The sequence below is a fragment of the Carcharodon carcharias genome, chromosome 5 (genome assembly GCF_017639515.1).
Source record: "Carcharodon carcharias isolate sCarCar2 chromosome 5, sCarCar2.pri, whole genome shotgun sequence".
In the NCBI taxonomy this organism is placed as follows: Eukaryota; Metazoa; Chordata; class Chondrichthyes; order Lamniformes; family Lamnidae; genus Carcharodon; species Carcharodon carcharias.
Genome location: NC_054471.1, coordinates 117496118 through 117520637, shown reverse-complemented (window position 1 = coordinate 117520637; position 24520 = coordinate 117496118). Strand labels below are relative to the sequence as shown.

Here is a 24520-nt window from a genome sequence, read left to right as displayed (position 1 = left end):
TTAAACTGCCAATTGTTAAAAGACTGCTCGTTTCCACCTCTATTGAAATTATTCTTTTTGCTGCTAAGTCATTTTTTCTCATTTTCCTGCTGGCGGGGTCAGTTTCCTGCTTCTTGGTAGAGTCTTGCGTTTTTGTGCCCTTTTTGGCTGAGGCTTCCCGCCCGATGTGGAGGGCGACGCCATTTTGCGTGGCCTGTATGGCTTTTGAATCTCTTACTGCACTTTCCATGCCAGTGCTATCTCTAGCGCCTTCTTGAATTCCAAATTTGCCTCGGATAACAATCGCTTCTGAATCATATCATTCACATCACACATTAAATGATCTCTGAGCATGTCGTTTAGGGATGTACCAAGCCCTCAATGTTCCGTTAATTGCTTCAAAGCACGCAACTGTCTCTGTTGGAGCTCTAATTCTTGAATTAAACTTGAACCTTTGCATCGTTAATGAGGGCTTTGGTTGATAATGGCCCTTCAGAAGTTGCACCAATTCATCAACATTTCTTGAATCTGGGGCACTGGGTGCCTTCAAATTTTGAATCAAGCCATAGGTTTTATTCTCACATGTACTTAAGAGCATTGCCTGCCTTTTCTCTTCCCCCGTAATCTCATTTGCTTGGAAAAACAACGTGAGGCGTTCAATGTAGTGAGACCAATCATCCATTGTTGGATCTAAAGGATCAATTCTTCTGAATTGCAGCATTCTGTGAGGGGATTACTTAGACGATTTGAACGGGACTTCTACTTACAATTACTGTGCAAGGTATAGTGTCGATTCTGTTTCTCTTGATTGCTTCTGTTTAACTTATTTTATCCTCATCCTCAGTTTGTTGGATCCTATGGATCCTCATTGCATGCTTGTTTGAGTGGTGGCCGAGTTGGTAATATTGATAGAGTTGATCAACAGAAGCTTCTTAGGTATAGACGCTTAGTTTATTTACAAAGGTACTCAGCAGCAACTAAACATGTGCTTTTACTTCAAACTCTATCTCTGCACTACTAACTACAGAGGTAGCCCACGCTACTCTCCTATTGGGTACTAAGATCATGTGATCTTCCTTAATACCATTCTTCTTAAAAAAGGTATGTGACACATCAGATTAATACAACATGTCTGCTGTGTACACCATCTAAAAAATACAATGGAGCAATTCACTAAGAAATTTTTAACAGCACCTTCCAAGCTGGCAACCTCTAACACCTAGAAGAACAAGGTGGGGAACATGGGGATACCAACACCTGCATGTTCCCTTCCAAGCTTCATACCATCCTGATTTGGAAATATATGATCATTTCTTCATTGCTGTATTAAAATCCTGAAATTCTCTACCTAACAACACTGTGGTAGTACCTTAGCTACATGAACTGCAGCAGTTCAAGTCTCACCACCTCCTCTAGGGCAATTAGGGATGGACACTAAATTCTGGCCTTACCAGCGACACCCATAGCTCATGAATGAATAATATTTTTTTTTAAATTGTATTTACTTTTGAGTTTCTGATGTAGAGAAATATTCTTAGTTGCATGATAATCATATCCAAACTTTTGCATTCATCATAGATTTTAACATTAAAAGTTTAAAAGCAATTAACTTCTGTATTTATACAGAAGACTTCTTTACGTATAGCGCAGGCTGCTGCAGTACCACTGCTCTGTTGGCATAGAAGGCCTCCTCAACCAAAGCTCTATATTTCATGATTTGCACTGAGCTGACTCACCTTTGGGAGCCCAACTGAAGGTTTGAGATGTGTACAAACAAAATTTTTTTTAGTTCACCTCTGACACAAACCAGCACAATTCACAAAAGAATCAAAATAGCTCTTTGGTATATTTGTCCCAAGGTCAACTAGTGGCAGAGGGGAGGAAGGTGTGAGAAAAAAGCAAGAGAAAGAGAGTGAGAGAAGGAGTGAAAGAGATATTAAGAGAGAAAGTGACATGTGTTTATTTAGCACCTTTCACGAACTCAGAGCACCCAAGGAGCCTAACAGCCAAAGGCAATTTTGAAACAGTCATTATTGTAATGGAAGTACAAAACCAATTTGTGCATGGCTAGGTCCCACAAACAGCAATGTGATAACGACCAGATAATCTGTGTTATTGATGGAACCAGAGGGATTATGTACGAAATATGTACCTTTTAATACTTTTTTTTGCAGTTTAAACCTTGTGTTATGAATTCTTTTTGTGTATTTTGCATGAGCCCCTAGTAGATGAAGGGTTAATTTTAACTAAATGGTTGACGGAGGCCATATTGCCCATGTAATTTGCGTTAAATCGGAATCACACTAATGTGGATTGACAGTGTGAACTGACAGCATGAGTAGGAAAAGGGAAGTGAAGGACAGGTGTCCCCACAGTTGTGATTAAGGATATGCTTGGAAATGTATAGATCACTGGATCTTGGAACTATAACTAAATGAAGGTAAAGGTTATCAACTTTTGCAAATGATTATACAGTAAAAAGTTGACAATGGGCTGTTTAGGTGTAAGAATATCCTGTTTAGATTGTAACCATGGGCAGATGAAATAACAAAATCAAGGCACAATAGAACATCAGAACACACGAAAAGCTCTAGCTGCAGATGATATAAGAATACTGCCCTTTCTCTGGGTGAAGAGATTCATTGCAGAGATTTGAAGATGACATAGGGAGAGAAAAGAGAAAAGAGGTCACGAGCTGTCTGTGCCCCTGGCATCAGTGGAAAACAAGAACAATTTGAATTAGCATGTCAATTGCCTTTAAATATACAACAAAAGAACAGTCGAATCCCTGAGGAACCTCAAAGTACTCAGAGAGATCGAAGAAGCCCTCAAGGATAGTGGAGGTCCAAGAGGTGCTGATGTAGGAATTGACGCGGATGAGATTGGTATCGCGATGGGATGGACGGATATCACCCAAACGTCCAGGCCCAAACCCACCAACAGATATGCGGTTTCTTCTCCGCCGATGCTGCCAGACCTGCTGAGCTTTTCCAGGTAATTCTGTTTTTGTTTTAAATATAACTTTTGTTGCTTAATAAATTAAGCTGATGTCACTGCGGTAAGTGTCTCCTTTGACAATGTTAGAAACACAGGTCCCTTTAAAAGTAAACCAGGACAAGCTACAGAGCAAATTGAGAGCAGGTGATGCTCATTGAAGCCTCTATGTAAGAGCTGGGCTCAGTTCTGGACAGGGAGAAGATCCAGAGGGGAAGAGTCGAAACTGGTGTTTGTACAGAACTATAGTTTAGCAATAAAACAGTTGTGATTTGCAGAATTCCTTCTGCTGTCTGATGCGGTAAATAGATATTCACCCATTAAATATCCTTGTCTGAGATTGGTCTGGTCTCTGAATCTATTGCAATAGATAGTGGTCAGGACACTGGGCATAACACCCCTGGTCTTATTTATAAAGAAAATAAAGCAGCAGAAAGGGGAAAAAAATAGGCACATGAGGAAGAGGGATTAAAAAATTGGCAGATAAATCAGAAGTGAAGAAAATACACAAGATGGAAACATTTTGGGTGGGCATTAAATTTGAGTATCAGGACTGATGGCTGGAAGTCTGGGTGGGAAGTCATGCAGCATAAAGTTAGAGGCAACATATTAGAGATTGACTTAAAAAAAATCATTGCAATGGATCTGGGGGAATAGCATAGAAGCCAAGGACAGAAAATGTTACAGAAATTCAAAACATCCAGAGAAAAATAGGTCAAAACATCTAAAGAAAGATAGAAAAAAAGACAATGTTAAGCCCAGGGGATGACAGAGAATAAGTGAGAAAAATATATTGCAAAACAGATTGCATACCCATTTCTCTCCCTCTTTCCTTCCCTAGCATTCAATGAACTAGCGACAGTGAAGGACAGTAATTACTACTAAAAAAAAAAATCAGACAAAGAAACACATAAAAGGACAAAACATTTAGATGGAAAATCTAGTTGATCACTGGGTAAGGTGTGTGGAGAAACAAAGGCACATCCAGAAAAAGGACAGTATACGGCAAAGAGTCTGAACAGCTTGGTGGGGGAGGAGAGTGAGTGTAAGATCACAAGCATGCCCAAGTGAGCACAAGACACATACACATCAGGCGAGTTGGAGAGAGAATCAGGTCCAAACGGGTCACACTGCAAGATAGTTAACTGTGATTCATGGAATAATTAAATGTTAAATAATTCTAAATGTTAAAAATTTATAGCAGAACATGAAGATAATTTTGAAAATTTTTGCTCAACTGTGCCAATGTGAACTAGGCTCTGGCCATACTACTCTGCTCTCCTTCTGCCTGGTTTTGCTTTGAACAATTTAAGGTATTTCACCGTGGATTTGCAGCCAATCTTTTCCTCCAACAATGCAGCTGTCTTACCACTCCCTATAAACACACAAGTGACTTATTACTGGCCTAAACCAACTTCCCTGCACCTGTTGCTTCTTACATCACTTGGAAACAATATTTCTATTTCAACAGCTAATGTAGATCAACATAAAACTCAGCCCTGTTGACATCAAAACACAAGCACTTCAGACAGGCAAAATCACTTCACTGGACACATTACACCATTTAAATCTACTCTAATTCTTTGACATGATAGAAGATAAAACAATATATCCTTTTTTTTAAAGAAGGAAGATATTCTACTTTAACATGCTTCATCAAATTCAAGAACAAATGTTTAAATAGTTTAACTGTTTAACTAACAAGCTTATGAATTGCAATCCGAAGCAACTGTGTACAATCAGGTTTTTGATTACGTGAGTGGATACAAAATAGGTTGACTGGGTGGTGCAATGGGTCAGCACATAGTCCATTCAGTTTGCATATGAGGATAGGATCCATTCCACACTAAACTCAGTGCCTATTAGAAATAACCCATGCAAATGTCATGGTTACAACAACAGGTCAGAGGCTGGGTAAAATGCAGCAGGTTGCTCACCTCCATCTTCCCAAAGCCTCCCCATCTCCATGATAAGCCATAAGCCCAGACAAGGGCAATTAGGGATGGACAATAAACGCTGGCCTAGACAGTAATGCCCACATCCCATGAACAAAAATAACTTTTCCGCATGAGTGCAGCTGCAGTAACACTCAAGAAGCTCAACATCATCCAGCGCAAAGCAGGCAGCTTGATCAGCACCCCATCCACCACCTTAATCATTACCTCCAACACTGGTGCACTGTGCCTGTAATGTGTACGATCTATAGGTTCCACTGCAGCAACTTGCTGTCAACAATACCTCACAAACTCTATCATCTTGAGTTAAAAGTGCAGTAAACAATGAAACATAATCACCTCCAAGTTTCCCACCAATTCTCACAACTTCCTGACTTGAACATATATTGTCATTCCCTCATTGTCAGCAGAATAAAATCCTTGGACTTCATACCTAACATTAAGAATATCTTCACCACATGGACTTAAGTGGTTCAAGAAGGTAGCTTATCATAACCTGCACAGGTACAACTAGGGATGGGCAACAAATGTTGGCTTTGCTCACAATGTCCAGAGACCAAAAATGAAACTAAAATTTATAATTAATTTATAATAATCAAAAATTAAATCCATGAAATGGGGAATGTCCACGTGAGGTCATATATATTGTTCGGACAAGGTGAGGGAACTTAATGCTGCATCAGACACAGCTCAGGCCAGATGCTGGGACACGCAATGTTCAAAACAGAAAGCAGCCCAATTTCCTCTGCACAGGTATCCTCTATCCTGTAGAGGACAAATATCAAGGTACAAGATTACTAATGTATGCTGATAAACAAGTAATTATTTCCATTAAGGCGTGCCAGATAGAGATTACCTAATGCTGCAAACCATTTCAAAACTTGTACAAAAGGTCAACTATCATGTGCCAAAGCCACAGTGCCAATATAAAAACAGCAGAAATTTGCTAGCAGAGAGTGCCTTCTTCATGCTGCTCTGTCCCCACCACAGCCTCATCTAAAAATCCCAGGGAGAGGGTCATCATATGATAACAGGTTCCCAAACTAGCAGACTCACTACAGTAGTGAGGTGAGGAGGGTGGGGCGGGGGGGGGGGGGGGGGGCAACCACATAGCAGAAGAGATGGAATGGCAGTAGAGATGGAATGGTGGAGGATTTCTTGTTGCTTGGTGGATGGGAGTTCAAAAGTCAACTGGGCTGAAGAACAAAACATCAATAAAGCAAACAAACAGTCATCCCTGGCAGTACCTTGACGGTGACCTTCCAATTATACTGGCAACTGATCATCTGGTATTATGGGACCTGCACACCTAGCAGAACAGTGAGAATGTCTGTTTGCTGCAAAAGTACATTTTATTAATTACTACAGAGGTATATCTGGCATATTTTCGGGAAGCCTGCAAACTATTCCTTCTGCCAACTGATCCCAAATTGGTGTTGAGACATTAATCAAAAAGCAGAATATTGTGGGTGCTGGAAACCTAAAGTTAAAACAAAGTGCTGGAAAAAGCTCAGCAGGTCTGGCAGCATCTGTATGGAGAAAGAGTTAACCATTCAGGCTAATGGCTTTTCATCAGAAGTGAGAAAAGTTAGATTTAGAGGTAAAACCTATGTAATAGGTTTGAAGCAAGGGTTAGATGAGATAAGGAGCAAAGGAAGGTCTCTGATAGGGTAGAAGGGGAGATTGATTAACGGAAAAGTTAGCCTTTCAGGATCACCGGGAATGATGATCAGGCAAGAAAAGAATCAAAGAAACAAAAGATGTGAACAGGTGCATTGTTGACTGAAAAGAAAATAAGCAGAGAAAAACAAACAAAATTGGGGTTGGGTTTTTGGTCTGAAATTGTTGAACTCAGTGTCAAGTCCAGAAGGCTTTAAAGTGTCTACCTGAGCTTACGTTGAGCTTCACTGGAACAGTGCAGCAGGACAAGGACAGAAATGTCAGCCTGACGGCAAGGTGGAGAGTTAAAATGACAGGCCACTGGAAGTTTGGGGTTATGCTTGCAGAGAGAACAGTGTTTCCGTAAAGGGGCCACCTAATCTGCGTTTAGTCTCCGCAGTGTAGAGGATATCACATTGTGAGAAGTGAATACAGCAGAGTAGATTGTAAGACCACTTAAATCACTGCTTCAACCAGAAGGATCATTTGGGGCCTTGGACAGTGAGAACAACGGAGGTAAAAGGGCAGGTGTTACCTCACCTGTGTTTGCATCGAAAGGTGCTGTGGGAAAGGGACAGGATATTGGGGGTGACTGAAGAACGGCCAGGGTTTTAAGGAGGGGATGGTCCCTTCGGAATGCTGAAAACAAGAGGAGAAGATATGTTTGATGGTGGAAATGGCAGATAATGACCTCTTGAATACAGAAAATCATGTATTTTTTAATTCTTCCACAGAATGTGGGTGTTGCTGACTAGGCATTTGCTCATCTCTAATTGCCCTTGTAGCTCAACTGGAGGAAAAACTGCTCATTTCCTCCTTTCTGAATTTATTATAATATCTATCAATGATAGAACTTGGTTCCACCCTAATGTCCAGTTCCTTTGCTGTCTCCATGTCTGAATCCTGCCTCTTGACAAATTGGGATTTCTGTATAAGAAGTTTAATTTTAAATGCACAGATTAAACTAGAAGAGCAATGAAGTAGAGCAAGCTTACTTTGGGAAATCGTACAGTTCATCAACTGTACTTTGATTTCTAAAAACAATAAAACATAAATGTATGGCAAAAATATCAAGTCACTGGCAAACTTCATCGCAAAAAGAAAATGTATGTATAAAGCAGCTCCCATAAGCCTAAATTCAATTATTAAAAATAGTAGAATAGTGGTTTGAATGAGTTTTTGAATTTATTCAACATTCAGTCCCACAAATTACATTGCTAATAGACTAGTGAATGGAATGGCAATTATTTTGAGTGCAAATACGTTGACTGGGAGAAAAGGCAGATTTTGAAAGCTACCTTCACCCAGTAATTCATTTATAATTTCCAGTTTCACTCATCTCAAATTTCCTGTGGGTGTGCATTTCATTAACTTTGTCAATAGTACAGTATGTGCTACTTTCATTAGGATACTTTGGTTCCAAAAGGGAAAAACACTTGTGAAAAGAATTCTAATGACATGTTATGGTAAAATCATATGCTTTCTTGAGAAGCAAATGTACATTCTTAATGAAAATATATTCAAATATTAGTATTCATAAAACCCACCTACTCCAAGCAATCACTAGTCTTCTTGTTAGAGATGGAAACATTTCAAACAATTGTGAATTAAGCAGATGATCCTTGCATTAGTCACTTTCATTCATGATGGCTTATGAGATAGCACTTTATTATAATCTTGGTATTTTTCATTCTTCGAACATTATTCAGAGGCCACATAAAAGATCAGAGAAGAAAAAAGGTAGCTAGCAAATTCAATGAGTTAGTACTATGCACATCTGAGTTATTATTAGAATTACTATTCTTGCTGATTTGTCTAATATTCAAATACAACTAGAGTAAAAAGTAGCACAGTAATTGATAGTGGGACCTGATTTAATTGTTCAAGTCAGCTTGGAGCACTTCATTACTGAACTGCTTATTGACCTGAAATATCAAAGATAAATACCTCCTGTTCCATATTGGCCTACTTTTTTGTATCCATTGAATCCTTAGCAAAATCTTACAGTCCAAAGGGAAGCCTATTTACTTTTGGAGATGGTAACATAGATGGCAATGGATAGCCTGTGATTTCAGATGCCATAGGTATTTTAGCTTTCAAGGTGAATGTGTTTTTCCAACATTTACATCATACTTTAACTTTCCCAAAAGGATCCCATTAATTGCAGAAATTTGGACAAAGGCTGCTGGAAACACTTAAATTGGCAATCTGATACAACAGAATGGCTCTGTCTCACCTTCTAATCTGTTTCAAGGGCATTCATGATGGACCGGCTGTTTGGACAATGTCATCGGCATCAATGTGGATCCAGAGCCAACAGACACTGAATATTGCACTGTAACTACACTCAGCTTGTTGATTTGTTTCTGTGTTTTATTTAGTGAACTGTTAAAAAAAAACCCATTGTGTATATCAAGAAACTTCTGAAAACTAAGATTTGTTGTCATTATGCAAAGCTACAAGAAATTAAATATATCATACATACCAGAAACAAAAACATAATTACCTGGAAAACTCAGCAGGTCTGGCAGCATCGGCGGAGAAGAAAAGAGTTGACGTTTCGAGTCCTCATGACCCTTCAACAGAACTGATCTTTCTTTACATGGAGAGGGAAATATAAGCTGGTTTAAGGTGTGGGGGTGGGGTGTTAGGACTTTTGTCTGTGACATCTTTTGATGATCTGCTCCTATCCTAACACCCCACCGCCCCCCCCAATCCTCCCACCTTAAACCAGCTTATATTTCCCCCTCCTTGTAAAGAAAGATCAGTTCTGTTGAAGGGTCATGAGGACTCGAAACGTCAACACTTTTCTTCTCCGCCGATGCTGCCAGACCTGCTGAGTTTTTCCAGGTAATTCTGTTTTCGTTTTGGATTTCCAGCATCCGCAGTTTTTTGTTTTTATACATACCAGAAAACCTGTAATAGGTGATGATCCTTCATTAGACCGTATGTAAATTATTCAGGTTTATAGATTTAAAAAAAATTCCAATTTTTGACATGGCAAAAACATTTGATACATCTTATAATTTCTATATTACTGCATGTAACAAGGAGGAGGAGGAGGACAAGGACGAGGATGATGTGATAGAATATCAGAATTCAGAAGAATTGTGGCCATGTTTCAAAAGCTGTGCTAACTCCTTTGATATAACAAATCTCAAAACAAAAATCATCTAAATTACAAACGTACAATTTACAATGGAGAACAAACGTGCCAAATACCATGGCACATAAAACAATCATCTGCAATATTGGTTTCACATACAAATTCAAAGAGCTGTTTTACACATCAAAAGCTATTGAAGGTAAACTGGTAATCTGATGGGGGATGCAAATCAATTTGAACTTTGGATTAGAAAACACATTTTATGTAATGAAAGAAATGCAAATTGAGCAACATCAAAGCTGTTGCTGCATGGAACACATAGAGCTATGTAGTTCAGAACAAGGTTGAAACCATTGAAATGAAGAAAGGGGAAGGAGAAATTCACTGTAGAAATAACAAGAAAGGTCCAAGCTACTTTTAATAGCGAATGCTAGCAGTTCAGCAAATAACAGAACGAACGATGATATAACAGACTCAAACTACAAATTTTAACAGGAATCTAACATACCAATTATATTTCTTTGTTGAAGAGATGGTGGTACAGTGGTAATATTACTGGACTAGTAATCCAGAGGACCAGGCTAACGTTCTGGGGCATGGGTTCAAATCTCACCATGAAAGCTGGAGGAATTTAAATTTAATTAATAAATCAGGAATTGAAAACTAGTCTGCAATGATGACCATTGGTAAATATCATAAAAATCCATCTGGCTCACAAATGCCTAAAAGGAAACCTGTTTTCCTTTCTGGTTTACATGTGACTCCAAGACCAACCAGCAATGTGTTTGACTCTTAAATATCCTCATAAATGGTCTAGCAAACTGCTACAAGGTCTAAAAAGGAATGCACCTAGACAGATCACCCGGCATCAACCTACGCACTGGAAACAACGGCACCGTCGACCCTCGATAACATCTGGGAGCTTGTTCCAAAATTGGGAGAGCTGGCCCACAGGCTAGTCAAGCAACAGCCTGACACAGTCACCCTCACAGAATCATACCTTACAGACAATGCCCCAGACACCACCATCACACCACTGAGGTAGCAGCTCAGGGAGTTCTCAACATTGCCTCCGGACCCATGTCTCACGGCATCCGATCAAATGTGGACAAGGAAATCTGTTGATTGCCACCACCACTGCCTCCAATATCAACTGATGAATCAATGAGGGACTTTAATGTCCATCAAAAAGAGTGGCTCAGTAGCACCGCTCCAGACCAAGCTGGCCGAGTACTAAAGGACAAAGCTGCTTGACTGGGTCTGCAGCAGGTGGTGAGGGAACCAAAAAGAGGGAGAAGCCTACTTGACCTCATTCTCACTAATCCACTTGTCACAGACGCATCTATGAGGATTGACTATCACACAGTCTTTGTGGAAAAGAAGTTCTGTTTTGACGTTGAGGATATCATCCACCGTGTTGCGTAACACTACAACCATAGTAAACGGGATAGGTTTCAAACAGATCTAGCAATTAATAACGGGCATCTGTGAGGTGCTGTGGGACATCAGCAGCAGCAGAATTGTACTCAACCACCATCTATAACCTCATAGTCCAGCATATCTCCCATCCTACTGTTACCATCAAGCCAGGGGATTAGACCTGGTCCAATGAGGAGTGCATGAGGGCATGTCAAGAGCAGAACTAGGCATGCCAAAAAATGAGGTGGCAACCTGACCTATAACATAGGACTACCCACATGCCAAACAGTGGTAGCAGCATGCAACAGACAGCTAAGCAATCCCACAACCATTGGATTGTATCTAAGCTCTGAATTCCTGCCACAACCTGTCGTTTAATTGTCTACCACCATTCACAACTCACTGGAGGAGGCGGCAGCTCCACAAACATTCCCATCCTCAATGATGGGAGAGCCCAGCACATCAGTGCAAATGACAAGGCTGAAGCATTTGCAATCATGTTCAGCCAGAAGTGCCAAGTAGATAATCAATCTCGGCCTCCTCCCGAGGTCATCAGTATCTCAGATGCCAGTTTTCAGTCAATTCAATTCACTTCACATGATATCAAGAAATGTCTAAAGGCATTCGATACTGAAAAGGCAATGGGCCATGACAACATTCCAGCAATTGTACTGCAGACTTGTCCTCCAGAACTAGCCATGCCCCTAGCCAAGCTGTTCCTGTACAGTTACAACACTGACATCTACCCAGCAATATGGAAAATTGCCCAGGTATGTCCTGTCCACAAAAAGCAGGACCAGCCAATTACCGCCCCATCAAACTACTCCCGGTCATCAGAAAAGTGATGGAAGAGGTAGTCGACAGTGTTATCAAGTGGCACTTACTCAGCAATAGCCTGCTCACTGACACCCAGTTTGGGTTCCATCAGGGTCACTCAGCTCCTGACCTCATTACAGCCTTGGTCCAAACATGGTGAAGGCAGCTGAATTCAAAACATGAGGAGAGAATTACTGCCCTCAGCATCAAGGCAGCAATTAACTAAATGTGACACCAAGGGGCCCCGAGTAAAATTGAAGTCAATCAGAATCAGGGGGAAAACTCTCCTCTAGTTGGATGTCATACCTAGCACAAAGGGAGTTGCAGTTGTTGGAAGTCAATCATCTTAGTCCCAGGATATTGCTGCAGGAGTTCCTCAGAGTAGTGTCCTAGGTCAAACCACCTTCAGCTACTTCATCAAGGATCTTCCTTCCATCATAAGACCAGAAAGTGGGGTTGTTCGCTGATGATTGCATAATGTTCAGCACCATTAGCAACTCCTCAGATATTGAAGCAGCCTGTACCCATATGCAGCAAGACCTGGACAACATCCAGGCTTGGGCTGATGAGTTGCAATTAACATTCACCCCACACAAACCTGTGTCCAAAAGAGAATCTATCCATCTCCCCTTGACATTCAATGATATTACCATCACTGAATCTCACACTTACAACATCCTAGGGGGGTTATCACTGACCAGAAACTGAACTGGACTAGCCATATAAATACTATGGCTACAAGAGCAGGTCAGAGGCTGGGGATTCTGCAGCAAGTAACTCATCTCCTGACTCCCCAGAGCCTGTCCACCATCTGCATGGCACAAGGTCAGGAGTGTGATGGAATACTTCCCACTTGCCTGGAGCTCCAACAACACAAGAAGCTTATCCTCATCCAGGACAAACCAGCCCACTTGATAGGCACCACATTCACCACCTTCAACATTCATCACTCCACCACTGACACACAATGGCAGCAATGTGCACCACCCACAAGACGCGCTACTGCAATGCATCGAAGGCTTTTACACCACCTTCCAAACCCATGACCAGAGGGATAAGGGCATCAGTTGCATAAACACCACCACCTGCAAGTTTCCACCCAAGCTGCAAACCAGCCTGACTTAGAACTTCACTATCAAGGGGTCAAAATCCTGGAATTCTCTCTCTAACATCACTGTGGGTGTACCTACACCACATGAACTGCAGCAGTTCAAGGTGGCAGTCAAGAGTAATTAGGGATGGGCAATGAATACTGGTCTAACCATCTCCCCACGACATTCAATGGCATTACCATCACGGAATTTCCTCACTATCAACATCCTAGGGGTTATCACTGACCCGAAATTGATCAATGTATGGGGCCTAGGACGCCACATTCCATGAAAGAATATAAATATTTCCAAATGCCTTACTTTGGAGGAGCAACCAAAATGTGACAGCTAGCACAAGAACTAAATGTGACTATTTATAAGGAGCAATACGTATCCTTTTCTGCAGGAAAATTGCTATAGTTCAGCAGTAAACTGTTGGTAGCAGTCCAAAAATGTGCTTACTTTCTAGCTCAACTATTCACATTATTCCAATTATTCTTATACTTTTTTATATGAGAGTTCTGAACCTCAAAATTGTAAGCAGAATTTTGGTTACTTTTGATGGCAAGGATCAGCAGATAGTGATTCACAAGAAATTCCAGGAAGCAAGTCATGTAAAATTAGTACATTTTCCTTCTTTTTGCATTGATACACTGGGATAAAAGTGCCTCTAGCAAAGATGAAACTGGCCTGGCTGGGTGAGTCCTAATATTCTACTTGAGCATATTGATCAGGACTTAGCCATGAGGTTAGTAGATTCAAAGTTTGCCATTAGTAACATGAATCTTGAACAAATTTAACAGTTCACTTTGATCAGGAACTTAAGCAATATACTGCTTCACACATAAATCTCAGTAAGGCCATGCCAATTGGCCCCCATCTGAAGTACTCTGTGCAATTTCTGCTTTATCATTGTCCAAAAGAATAACATGTGAAAAATTTCAGAAGAGAAAAGGTGAACAGACAGATTAGATATAACAAATTCACACAAAGGCTATTAGAAGTTTGGAATGGAGACCAAAAAGAAACAATCAAGGTAGACATCACAAATAAATTTGACAAGGAGTAGAAAAGGCATTTGAAGATGAAATAAATTCAGGCAAGGGAAGAAAATAGATAACTTATGTACGTAGAAACATCTTTTACAACCTCATGACTTCCCAAAGCACCTCACAGTCAATGAAGTATTTTTGAAGTGCTGTCTCGCTTGTAATGTGGGGAATTTCAGCTGCCAATTTGGACACCGCAAAGTTTCAGATAATGAGTCTGAAGGATATTGGTTGGGGGATAAATGCTGACCAGGACATTCAGAAGAATCTAACTTTGCAGAACTGTGAGACTAACTGAACACCTCCCTCAAAAGAGCACAGACATCACAGGTCGAATCGTCCTGTAGAATAAGATTCTATAATTGCTTTACTTTTCAAATAATAATATGGGGGCTTTCATGTTCATCAGGAATGACAATGCAGGCTCCCATCTAATGTCTCATCTGAAAGATGGTCGTGTGTTCTATTTTCTCAACTTGAGCTTGTTGATAATGGTGTTTTCCTATCCTATAAAGCAATCACAAGTCAGACATACATCTTCAAACCTCACCACCAATTCCATTCTTCTTTCTGGGAACTGTCTGAGGCTGATGATGGTTCACAGCTTTACTATTGTACTAGATCCAGAGTTGAGCTTCTAAGCATATATCCGCTTCATCATCAAGACTGCCTACTTCCACCTCCCTAAAAGTTGCCCGATTACATCCCTGTCTCAGATCAACTGCTGCTGAAACCCTCACAACTCATTGTTATCTCTAGGCTGTTCTAATGCTCTCTTGGCCATTCTGCCAAATCCCACCAAGTCCTGTTCACCCATCACCCCTGTGCTTGCTGTGGGCTCCTAGTCCAGCAACATATAACACTATTATCCTTGTTTTCAAATCCCTGCCACACACCACCTTACTTCTGCAACCTTGCCCAGCATTACAATTCTTCATGATCTGCGCACCTCTAATTCTGGCCTCTTGCACATCCCTGATTTAAATCACTATCACTGATGGTCATGCCTTCAGCTACCTAGAACCTGAAGCTCTGGATTTCCCTCCCTAATCCTCTTCACATCTCCGTCCTTCTCTAAAATTCTCCTTGAAACATGCCTTTTTTACCAAGTTTTTGGTCACCTGTCTTAATATCTCCTTATGTGGTTTGGTAATCTTGGTATCACATTTTGTTTGATTGCGCTCCTTTGCGGCGCTTCAGGATGTTTTACTATGTTAAAATCACTACATTAATACAAGTTGCTGCTATTTTGTTTACTTATCAATGAGAACGCTTGCTGACTCCAATCCTATCCTTCATACTGGAGGGCTCAAACTGCAAAGACAATATAGTAGGTAGTCATCACAGACAAATATTGAATATCTCTTCTCTCCCAGCATAATGGTACCATATAGACGATATGGGAAAGGTAAAAACCTTTACCAACTTGTTCTTTTTCCAATCTAGAACATTGTGGTGGACAGCAAAATAAAGTACAGTTGCTTCAGTTGTGACACATAATAAATTGTGCAGATGTTGTTTCACATGTCTTCCAAAATCTTACAAGCAGGTGTTACCCAAACATTCCAGTTTTCATACTTTATTGTAGAAACATGTCCCAGAGCAGTTAATAAACATTCACTCAGTTGAAAGCCAAAATGACAACTAAAACAGAAGCCAAAGCTTACGCAACATTTTTTTTTAAAAAAGGACATTTTAAATTCAGTACACAGACATGCAGCAAATTCAAATGAGGATAGGACTTGGCTCAGTCATCCTCAAATTATCTGAATGTATTCATGCAAAACAAGGAAAGCTAGCAGCACCTGTGGAACTATAACACAAATATACAGAGAAACAAAGGGTGGGGACGAAACAAATTCAAGGCCAACAAGTCCACTACTTTGATCTGAATCATGCTATAACAGTTTTCCTTGTATCCCCCCCAAACCCACCTCCCTCTCTCCCTTGAAAGGCATCTCGTTACCTCACAACAATCTGTTTCACTGTTTTTTCCTGCCATAATTTTAACATTTTGTGCAAGGCAACTCAGTCTGGCTTACTTCTTACTCCCAAATTTCTAAAAAGCTTCTTGGCTAAAGCTCAGCAAATTCACTTCAAAATAAAAAAAAACTTTCACCTGATCACGTACTTTACATGTCTCTGCAGAGTTTAAATTATTACTCGATTGGCAACTTAAAGGTGCTGAGTGGGCACATACCTGGGAGGTATCTTCCATTAGTCCCCTGATGTTTTCCACCACGTCATTGCGCTTGTAGCGGCGAAGAGCACTAATGAGTTTTGCCAGGTTGGCTTCAGGATCTCGAATTGTCCAGTGTTGTAAGGCTGCATACGCTCGTTCATGATCTCCTGAATATCCATTGGAGAAAGCTGCTACTTCTCGTTCAGCTGCATTGGCGAGAAACTGATATATGTCCTTCCACTGGCTACCAATCTGAGCTGCCACAAGTTTCAGAATGTCGACACCTAATTCAAAGAATGTGAACTCGTTAGTAATAGCTTCTAATATTAGCTCAATGTGCTCTTACTGATGTATTTGATAATTCTTTCATTATGTGCAACTAAGCTTAAGCTCTAACAGAAAAAAAAATTGGCAGTCACATAAACCTCTTTGCAGTAATCTTAATACATGACATATGTAGAAACCCATCAGCTTAATGAGTTTCTAATACAAAGTGAGAAATCCATATAGGCAGTTTTGTCTGAAAAAAATGAAACAGGTCAAAGACTTGCCAACCAATCAGCACTGTCTTCACATGCAGTATAAATTGTTGTTTCCCACTTATATTGGTACTCTTGCAAAATGCCCTGAATTGTGCAAGACAAAAAGCTTCGACATGTCTCTTCTTTCAATAATACTTAAGTTCTGTGCTACCAAATGACTATAGGTAATATTAATTTACTTGATTTCATATGAAGTGTACTCTCTCACTCTGTAGATAAATCTCATGGGCATAGAAAGCTGAAATGCAGGTCAACAAAACCAAGCCTCAGGTTCAGCTATGAATCCAACTGGAAATTAACCAACTAATACCATGCAAATTACTGGCATAGAACACCAACTATCAGCTATGACAAAACTACTAACAGGATCATATCGGACAAAGTGTGATAAATTCCAATCTCATTGATAACTCTACCATTCCCAGTCCTATTAAAGAACCAGGCTGAACAATAAAACTCAACAGTGCTTTGGTATATTGCAGACCTGCACAGTTATCAGATTACTCAAACTGCTACAAGAGTTTACTCTTCAATTTTTCCTCATTATGATTACGACCTTCAGCCCAAACAGAACTGAATTATCACACCCTTCTTTATCCTCCACTTCCAGCAAGGGGATACTCATTGGTGAACAGACAACTGCCATGTATGAATTTGAGCTCTCATAGGTGGAAAGACTGAGAACTCTTCATGAACAGAATGGTGATCAGGACCACTCACCACAAAAGTGCACATATATAGCCACCAGCGTCCTCACAATATTCAATAAACAGTAGCTTCATTAGTTGGAGGTGCAAAGTTTGCTGCCCTTCAATGTAATCATGATAGATATCAAACCCTGGATATATAAGCATGTGGTCTCATACCCAGCTATAATGCCAATACTCTGCTTCCCCATCAGCTATATAAGAAGCTTTCCCTTCAATCTGGTCGAAATATATACACAGGGGAGCTTATATGATGACAGTAATGATTCTAGATATTCAGGTCCAATGCTATGTATCAGGTTCATCACCAACCAACTAATCTACATGCTGAACAGAGGGGCTTTGCAAAGGTGACGTGGTGCTTTGAGGTCAACTTCCTTCCCAGGTATTAAACAATAGGGTGAGCATTCCATCCAGCAGATGTTACTCCTTTTTGTCACAAATCCATTTCACTGTTTGTTCCTGGATCTTACAGTTGTGTATATTGAAATGAAAAATCACATGTAATTGTACCCTACTATTGATAAGCCATGTTTCAGTCACCAAGATTTCGTACCCTGGAATTCCTTAAATCCCTCCTCTTCTCCAACTCCTTTCCTCTTTGACATTCTTTTTTAAAACATACCACCTCACATCTTTATGTGGCTCGTCATTCACTTGTTTCTGATTACATTTCAGTGAAGCACCTTGGGACTTTTTTCAGCTTACGGCACAACATGAATGCAAGTATTTTTAAGGAGTACATCATATTGGCAGCCGAGATGCAGCATGTAAAGATGATTACAATGTGGAATAGTTCATGCTGAGATGAGTACTCAACACTCTTGACTTTGCATTAGATTCATTAATTACTAAGTGAAATGACAGTGTGGATTAGTGGCCAATTTCTCTGCTAGAGCTATTAAACTTTTACTTCTAAGTTTTTTTTAAAATTTATTTTGGGAGATGCTTGGGATCCATGTTATTTTGTGACCATTTCAAAGAAATGCTAGAATGCTTCACCATATATTTGGATAACAAAATACCTGTCACAAAGGAATTTGTCGTGAAGTACTCTTGGACAATAAATGCTAACCTAGCCAGCGATGCCCAAATCTCAAATGAATGAATAAAAATAAGAAAAAGTACATCTAATGATTTTCTAAAAAAGGTCACCTTATCATTTACAAACAGCAACCCCAGCTTGCATTTATATAGCATCTTTAACATAGTAAAATGACCCAAGACACCCAAGAGTATTAGCAAACAAAATCTGACACAGAGCCACATAAGGCAATACTTGGACAAACAATCAAAAAGTTTAATCAAAGAAGTAGGTTTTAAGGGGCATCTTAGAAGTGAGAGGGAGAGAGATATTTTAGGGAGGGTATTCTGGTGCTTATAGCCTAGGCTTTGAAGGTACTGCTACCAATAGTGGAACTATTCAAAATTGGGAATGCACAAAAGACCAGAATTAGAAGAATGCAGAGGTCCCAAAGGGTTGTAGGGATCTTGAGCCAATCTATGTTCAGAGCACATGGGTGATGGGTCAACGGAACTTGGTGCGAGTTGGGATACAGGAGGACTTAAAATAGGGTTTGTTCAGGAGATCAATGGAATAGTCAAGTTTATCCAGTACTGGGATCAAGAGAGGTGGTAGCGATAGTTTTGGATAATGTCACTAAGGGGCAGCATGTAGATAAGAAACAGGGGGAAGCCTTGCGTATGGGGAGGGAAGGGGAAGTGCACCAGAGGTATTGGTGCTGGAGCAGGAAGAGAAACTATTGCTGACCGTATGGGCAGAAATGGAACAGGGCAACTGCAGTCCCACCCAGCAAAAAACTGGAGCAGCTGTCTTAGAGTAAGGTCTTTTGGGCAACCATGTAATAGACCCAAGGCAACCCAAGAAGAATGAGGAGGGGTAGTTTATTGCCATCACATTCAAACTAGGCACCATTTGTAATGTTGGTACACAATGTTGCAGTGCTGTCACAGAGCGGAAAACTAATTGGAGTGTTCAAATATGATGCTGCAGGGAAGATGAGCACAAATTCAGGAAGCAACAACGCTTCCAAGGACTTTGGAGAGGAAAGTGGGATGGGAGATAATTTGCAAGCACAGATTGGGAGGAGGATGGTAGATTTCAAGGTTAGGGAAACAGCACCTGAGGAGAGGGAGCTGTTCACAACATGTGCTAACATGAGAGCCAGGAAAGGAAGTTGGATGGCCAGCAGTTTAACCAGAATGAGGTCGAGGGAGCAGGTGGTGGGTCTCATGGACAAGTTGAACCTGGAAAACAATTTGATGAAACCAGATCAATAAGTTCCTGGATACATTTATGCATCTGTCTCAATTCTAAGATATTATTAGTCAGGCAACCTCATCTCTATGTACATTTGTGCAGAGAGGACCCAAAATAAGTCATCAGGAACCACTTTATACAATTAAATGCTTAAATCCAGACAAAAAGGTGTTAACTTTGATTTTTAAAAAATGTTTACCATCCTAGTACTTCATATGATTGTTCATTTACACGCACTATTGACCAGTAACTAAATACATAGCTATTGCCAAGAGACAGAACTACAGTGTCCAATTAAACCATCAGTCACCTTCCTTTTATTCCCCCAAGCCATCCAATCATATCATCTGCTTCAAATTTTACTAGATGGCCAGCGGAAACTCTGGTTTCTTTGAATTTCAGAAGACAGCGTCTGTTATTCAAGCTTCAAGGCAACCAGCTTGCATAATGCTCTTGTTGCTAGGCTATATAAAATGAAAACAATTTACGTGCTACATCACAGGACTGGAGCTTCTTGGCAACTGAAGAAATTTAGTTTTGATTTTAGTCACATCTCCTGTACATCAAAATGACTTGGCGGTGTTTTTACTGTTATAATTTTTCTGGGGGAAAAAGTTGGTATAATTTATTGCAAGAAAGGAAAATGAATATCCAAAGATACATATAATAACAAAGATGAGTACAGACGACTTTCTTGAAAAGGCACTATAACAAAAATTCTGAAGATTTGAGAGAATAGTAAATATTAATAATTTAATATTCTAATTATTGGACAGATTATTGCTTGCAATGCACATTTTATTTGGATAAATACTAATTGCTTATATCCAGAAGAGTCAAAATACAAAGAACAAATTAAGAGATGTCAAATATCATGAACTTTAAAGCAATTTTAACGATGTTGTGTGCCAAAAGGCAGATGCAGTCCGCATCATTTATCTCAGTTACATTTTGCAGTAATTAAGCCACTGCTGCAGTACTCCATAACCCAACATATCTTTCCTGTTCTGGGCAGAGATTTTAACAGCAGTAATTCACCTGTATTGGCCATTTTTCCACTTATTCAGGAGGGATTTCTTTGCACTGGAACTTCTTGGCAACTGGAGAAATTTGGTTTCAATTTTAGTCACATCCCTTTTAAGTCTAAATAACTCAGTCACGTTCTTGTTGTCAATGTTTTCTGGGAAAAGTGTATATGGTTTGTTGCATGAATGATCAATGAATAACCACCCCCTATCCCAGTGCAAATTCCATTTAAATCCACAGTAGCCGTTTATTTGTAATGATTGCTGGTCTGCTCAAGCTAATAAGTGCTCTTACTTCCTGCTGTTTATAAATGAACAGCAGCAAAAGTGATCCTGACAGGGATAAAAGAAAGAAAATGCAATGCTGGAATAGACAAATAAATTCATCACCACCTGGAAAGTGAATGATTCATGTGGAAACAAACATCAACCTATTAAAATTTCATCAACTGCTGTTTCACCTGTTGCCTATTTCTGCAGTTATAATTTTTTTTTTAAAATCTCCACTGTTTATCTTTTGTAGACTGCCAACATTCTCTGCACAAAGTTTGCCCTGACATGCCAACGGCCAGCTAGATTTACTTTGTTTCACAGGGTGAATCAGTCAGTTAATTTTTAATTAATGGTAAATGCGTGTGGCATTTATGAAAGGCAGTTTGTTGAGCATTAGGTGTGCTGGTAAACTCTACATTACGAAGCATGGTGTGTGCATTTACTGGTTCCTCCGTCAGCAATCGCTTCAAAACCTCAATCTTACAAATGAAGGTTGGATACAATGACTAGACTGAATGTTGACACCCAGATAATGTCCATTGCCTACTCATGTAGACAACAGAAAGATTATGTTCAGATCAAGCAAAGTGAACCTTGCTCGCTTGACCCAAACGCAATTTAATCCTGTTTCTTCATGCAACTCTGAGGAATGTGAGAGCAGTTCAGACTTCAATTTGTTATAAGTTTGCTTTACTCTGGGAAATTCCAAAACTTGTTTGCAGAACCTTGAATTACTCCTTCAGATTCAGGCTAACTGAACATTTTACCCTTTTAAGTTCGATAACTATCTGCACCAAGCAGTTCAGAAATAAATTGACATAGACAAATACATGGGATACGTAATTTTTAAAGTATTTGTTTAATTCCTTCATGGAATATAAGTATTGCTGTCCAGGCCAGCACTTATTACCCATGCATAATTGCCCTTGAGAAAGTGGTGGAGAGCTGCCTCCTTGAACACTGCAGTCCATGTGGTGTCCGAATACCCACAGTGCTGTTCGGAAAGGAGCTCCAGGATTTTGACTCATCAACAGTGAACGAACAGCAAAATAGTTCAGGATGGCCTGGAGCTTGGTGGTGAACTTGGTGTGGCACCCCCATTCAGCTGCTACTTTTGGCCTTCCAGATGGTCGAAGTCACAGGTTTGGGAGGTACAGTCAAAGGAGGCTTGGCAAGTTGCTGCAGCGCATCTTGTACATGGTGCACACTTTTGTCACTGTTCATCAGTGGTGGAGGGAATAAATATTTAAATTGGTGGATGGGGCGCCAATCAAGTGAACTGCTTTGGCGTGGTGCTCAAGTGTTATGGAGCTGCATTCATCCAGGCAAGCCGTAAGTATTCCATCGCACTTCTGACTTGTGTCTTTGCGGAGTCAGGTGGTAAGTTACTCACTGCTGCATTTCCAGCTTCTGACCAACTCTTGTAGCCACAGCATTTAAATGGCTGGTCCAATTAAATTTCTGGTCAATGGTAACCCCCCCCCCCCCCCCAAGGATGTTGATGGTGTGAGTTTCAGCAACAGTAATGCCATTAATGTCAAGAGGCGATGGTCAGATTCCCTTTTGTCAGAGATGGTCATTGCCTGACACTTGTGGCACTAATGTTACTTGCTGGTCATCAGCCCCCAATTCTGAGTATCGTACAGGTCTTGCTGCATGCAAGTACGGATTGCTCCAGTATCTGAGCTGTTGTGAATGGCACTGAATACTGTGCAATCACGAATAAACATCCACACTTCTAACCCTACAATGGAGGGAAGATGAAACATTTGAAGATGTTGAGCCTAGGAAACTAATCTGAGGAACATTGCAGTCATGTCCTGGACTGAGATGATTGTTCTCCAACAACCACAACCATCTTCCTTTGTGTGGGTATGACTTCAACCAGCGGAGAGTTTCCCCTCAGATACCCAATGACTCAGGTTTTGCTAGGGCTTGATGCCACACTTGGTTACCTTGATGTCAAGAGCAGTCACTGTCATCTCACATTTTGAATTCAGCTCTTTTATCTATGTTTTGGACCAAGGCTGTAGTGAGGTCAGAAGCTGACAGCCCCTAGCCAAACTCAAACTGAACTTCACTAAGCAAGTTATTGCTGTGTAGATAATAAATTGCACAGGTGATTATTTAACTTATTTAATAATCTGAAACAATGCACAAGTACCTTAGATAATAAAAAAGCAAAAAGTATTGCAGATGCTGGAAAACTGAAGTGAAAACAGAAAATGCAGGAAATACTCAGCAGCTCTGGCACGATCTGTGGAGAGAAAAACAGATCATATTTCAGGTTGATGAAGTTTTGTCACAACTTTCTGCTGAAACTTCATCGACTTGAAACGTTATTGTTCTCTCTCTCTACAGATTTCCAGACATGCTGAGAATTTCCAACATTTGTTGTTTTTATTACCTTAGGTAATCTTAGGTGGCTGAAACTCAGTAACATACAAAGGTTCCAGCAAGAAAATTAGTATGGCCCATTTTCTGGTGCACAGGTCACAGTTCACAACCTGATCACACCTCTTATAATTGAGACAGGAAGAACACAATCTTGGTGCTGCCTCCTCGTTTTCCTGATTGCAGTGTTGATCCAAGCAGGGGCTGCACTGCTGGCTGCCTGAGTACTAATAGCATGCTCTTCTGAAAGGCAGTCCGTCCCTCTTAAAATGAGGCTGCATTGAATGATAGGCAGCTGCTGAACACTATTGATACAATTCTAAACAATGAAAATGGAATATCAGGTCAGAGAGAGGGCTACAGGGTCAAAGATATGCCACTGGAGGCTTAGTGCTGGATAGGCAGGAGATGACAGGCCATGTTGCCAAGGGTGAGTGGGGAGGCCCTCCAAGGATGGCCCTCAGAAGGGGGGGGGGTCAATCCCCAGAGCCTGGCCCCCAAGGACCAGCAGCAGTGCCACAAGTATTTTAATGATCTCATGCAGGTGGTAAAGGTCAGTAAATGCGTCTGCACATGACATCTCATACCCATTGCTCCACCAGCACTCTGGCACTCAGGGCCCACACCAATATCCAGATACTCCACCTCACTCTCACATATGTTTCAATGATTTCAGCCTCACTCCCACCTCTTGCTGCATCCACATATCTCCAGCTATTCAGACATGGTAGGCAAGCACCCAAAAACAGCATCCCACAATTACTGACATTCTGCCTTCTCACTTGCAGGACCAGTTGGCCCACAACAGAAGGGAACAGGGCAGAATTAGTTGGGAGACAAGGACACCTAAATCTCCTGAAGAGGAGACAATTATCATCATAGGGCTGGTTGTGACAGTGTTACAGTACAATGTAACTGAGAACATGGAGGATGAGAGTATATTCCTGCCCTAAGCCCCTTCTCACCTCTCATCTGTACCTCATTCCAGTCTCTGCTATAATGAGCAAGCTGTAGATTATGTGACCATGGACCTCTTGCTTTCCACCCC

The 24520-nt window shown here is 40.6% G+C and overlaps 1 protein-coding gene across 1 annotated transcript in view; it reads right to left on the bottom strand.

Annotated features, from left to right (window-relative positions):
- tnfrsf21 (tumor necrosis factor receptor superfamily, member 21) overlaps window positions 1-24520 on the bottom strand; it is a 108964-nt gene that overhangs the window by 36773 nt on the left and 47671 nt on the right. The window contains exon 4 of the mRNA XM_041188637.1: window positions 16269-16534. Within this exon, the coding sequence (XP_041044571.1) occupies window positions 16269-16534 (266 nt within the window). The remainder of the gene's footprint in view (window positions 1-16268; window positions 16535-24520) is intronic.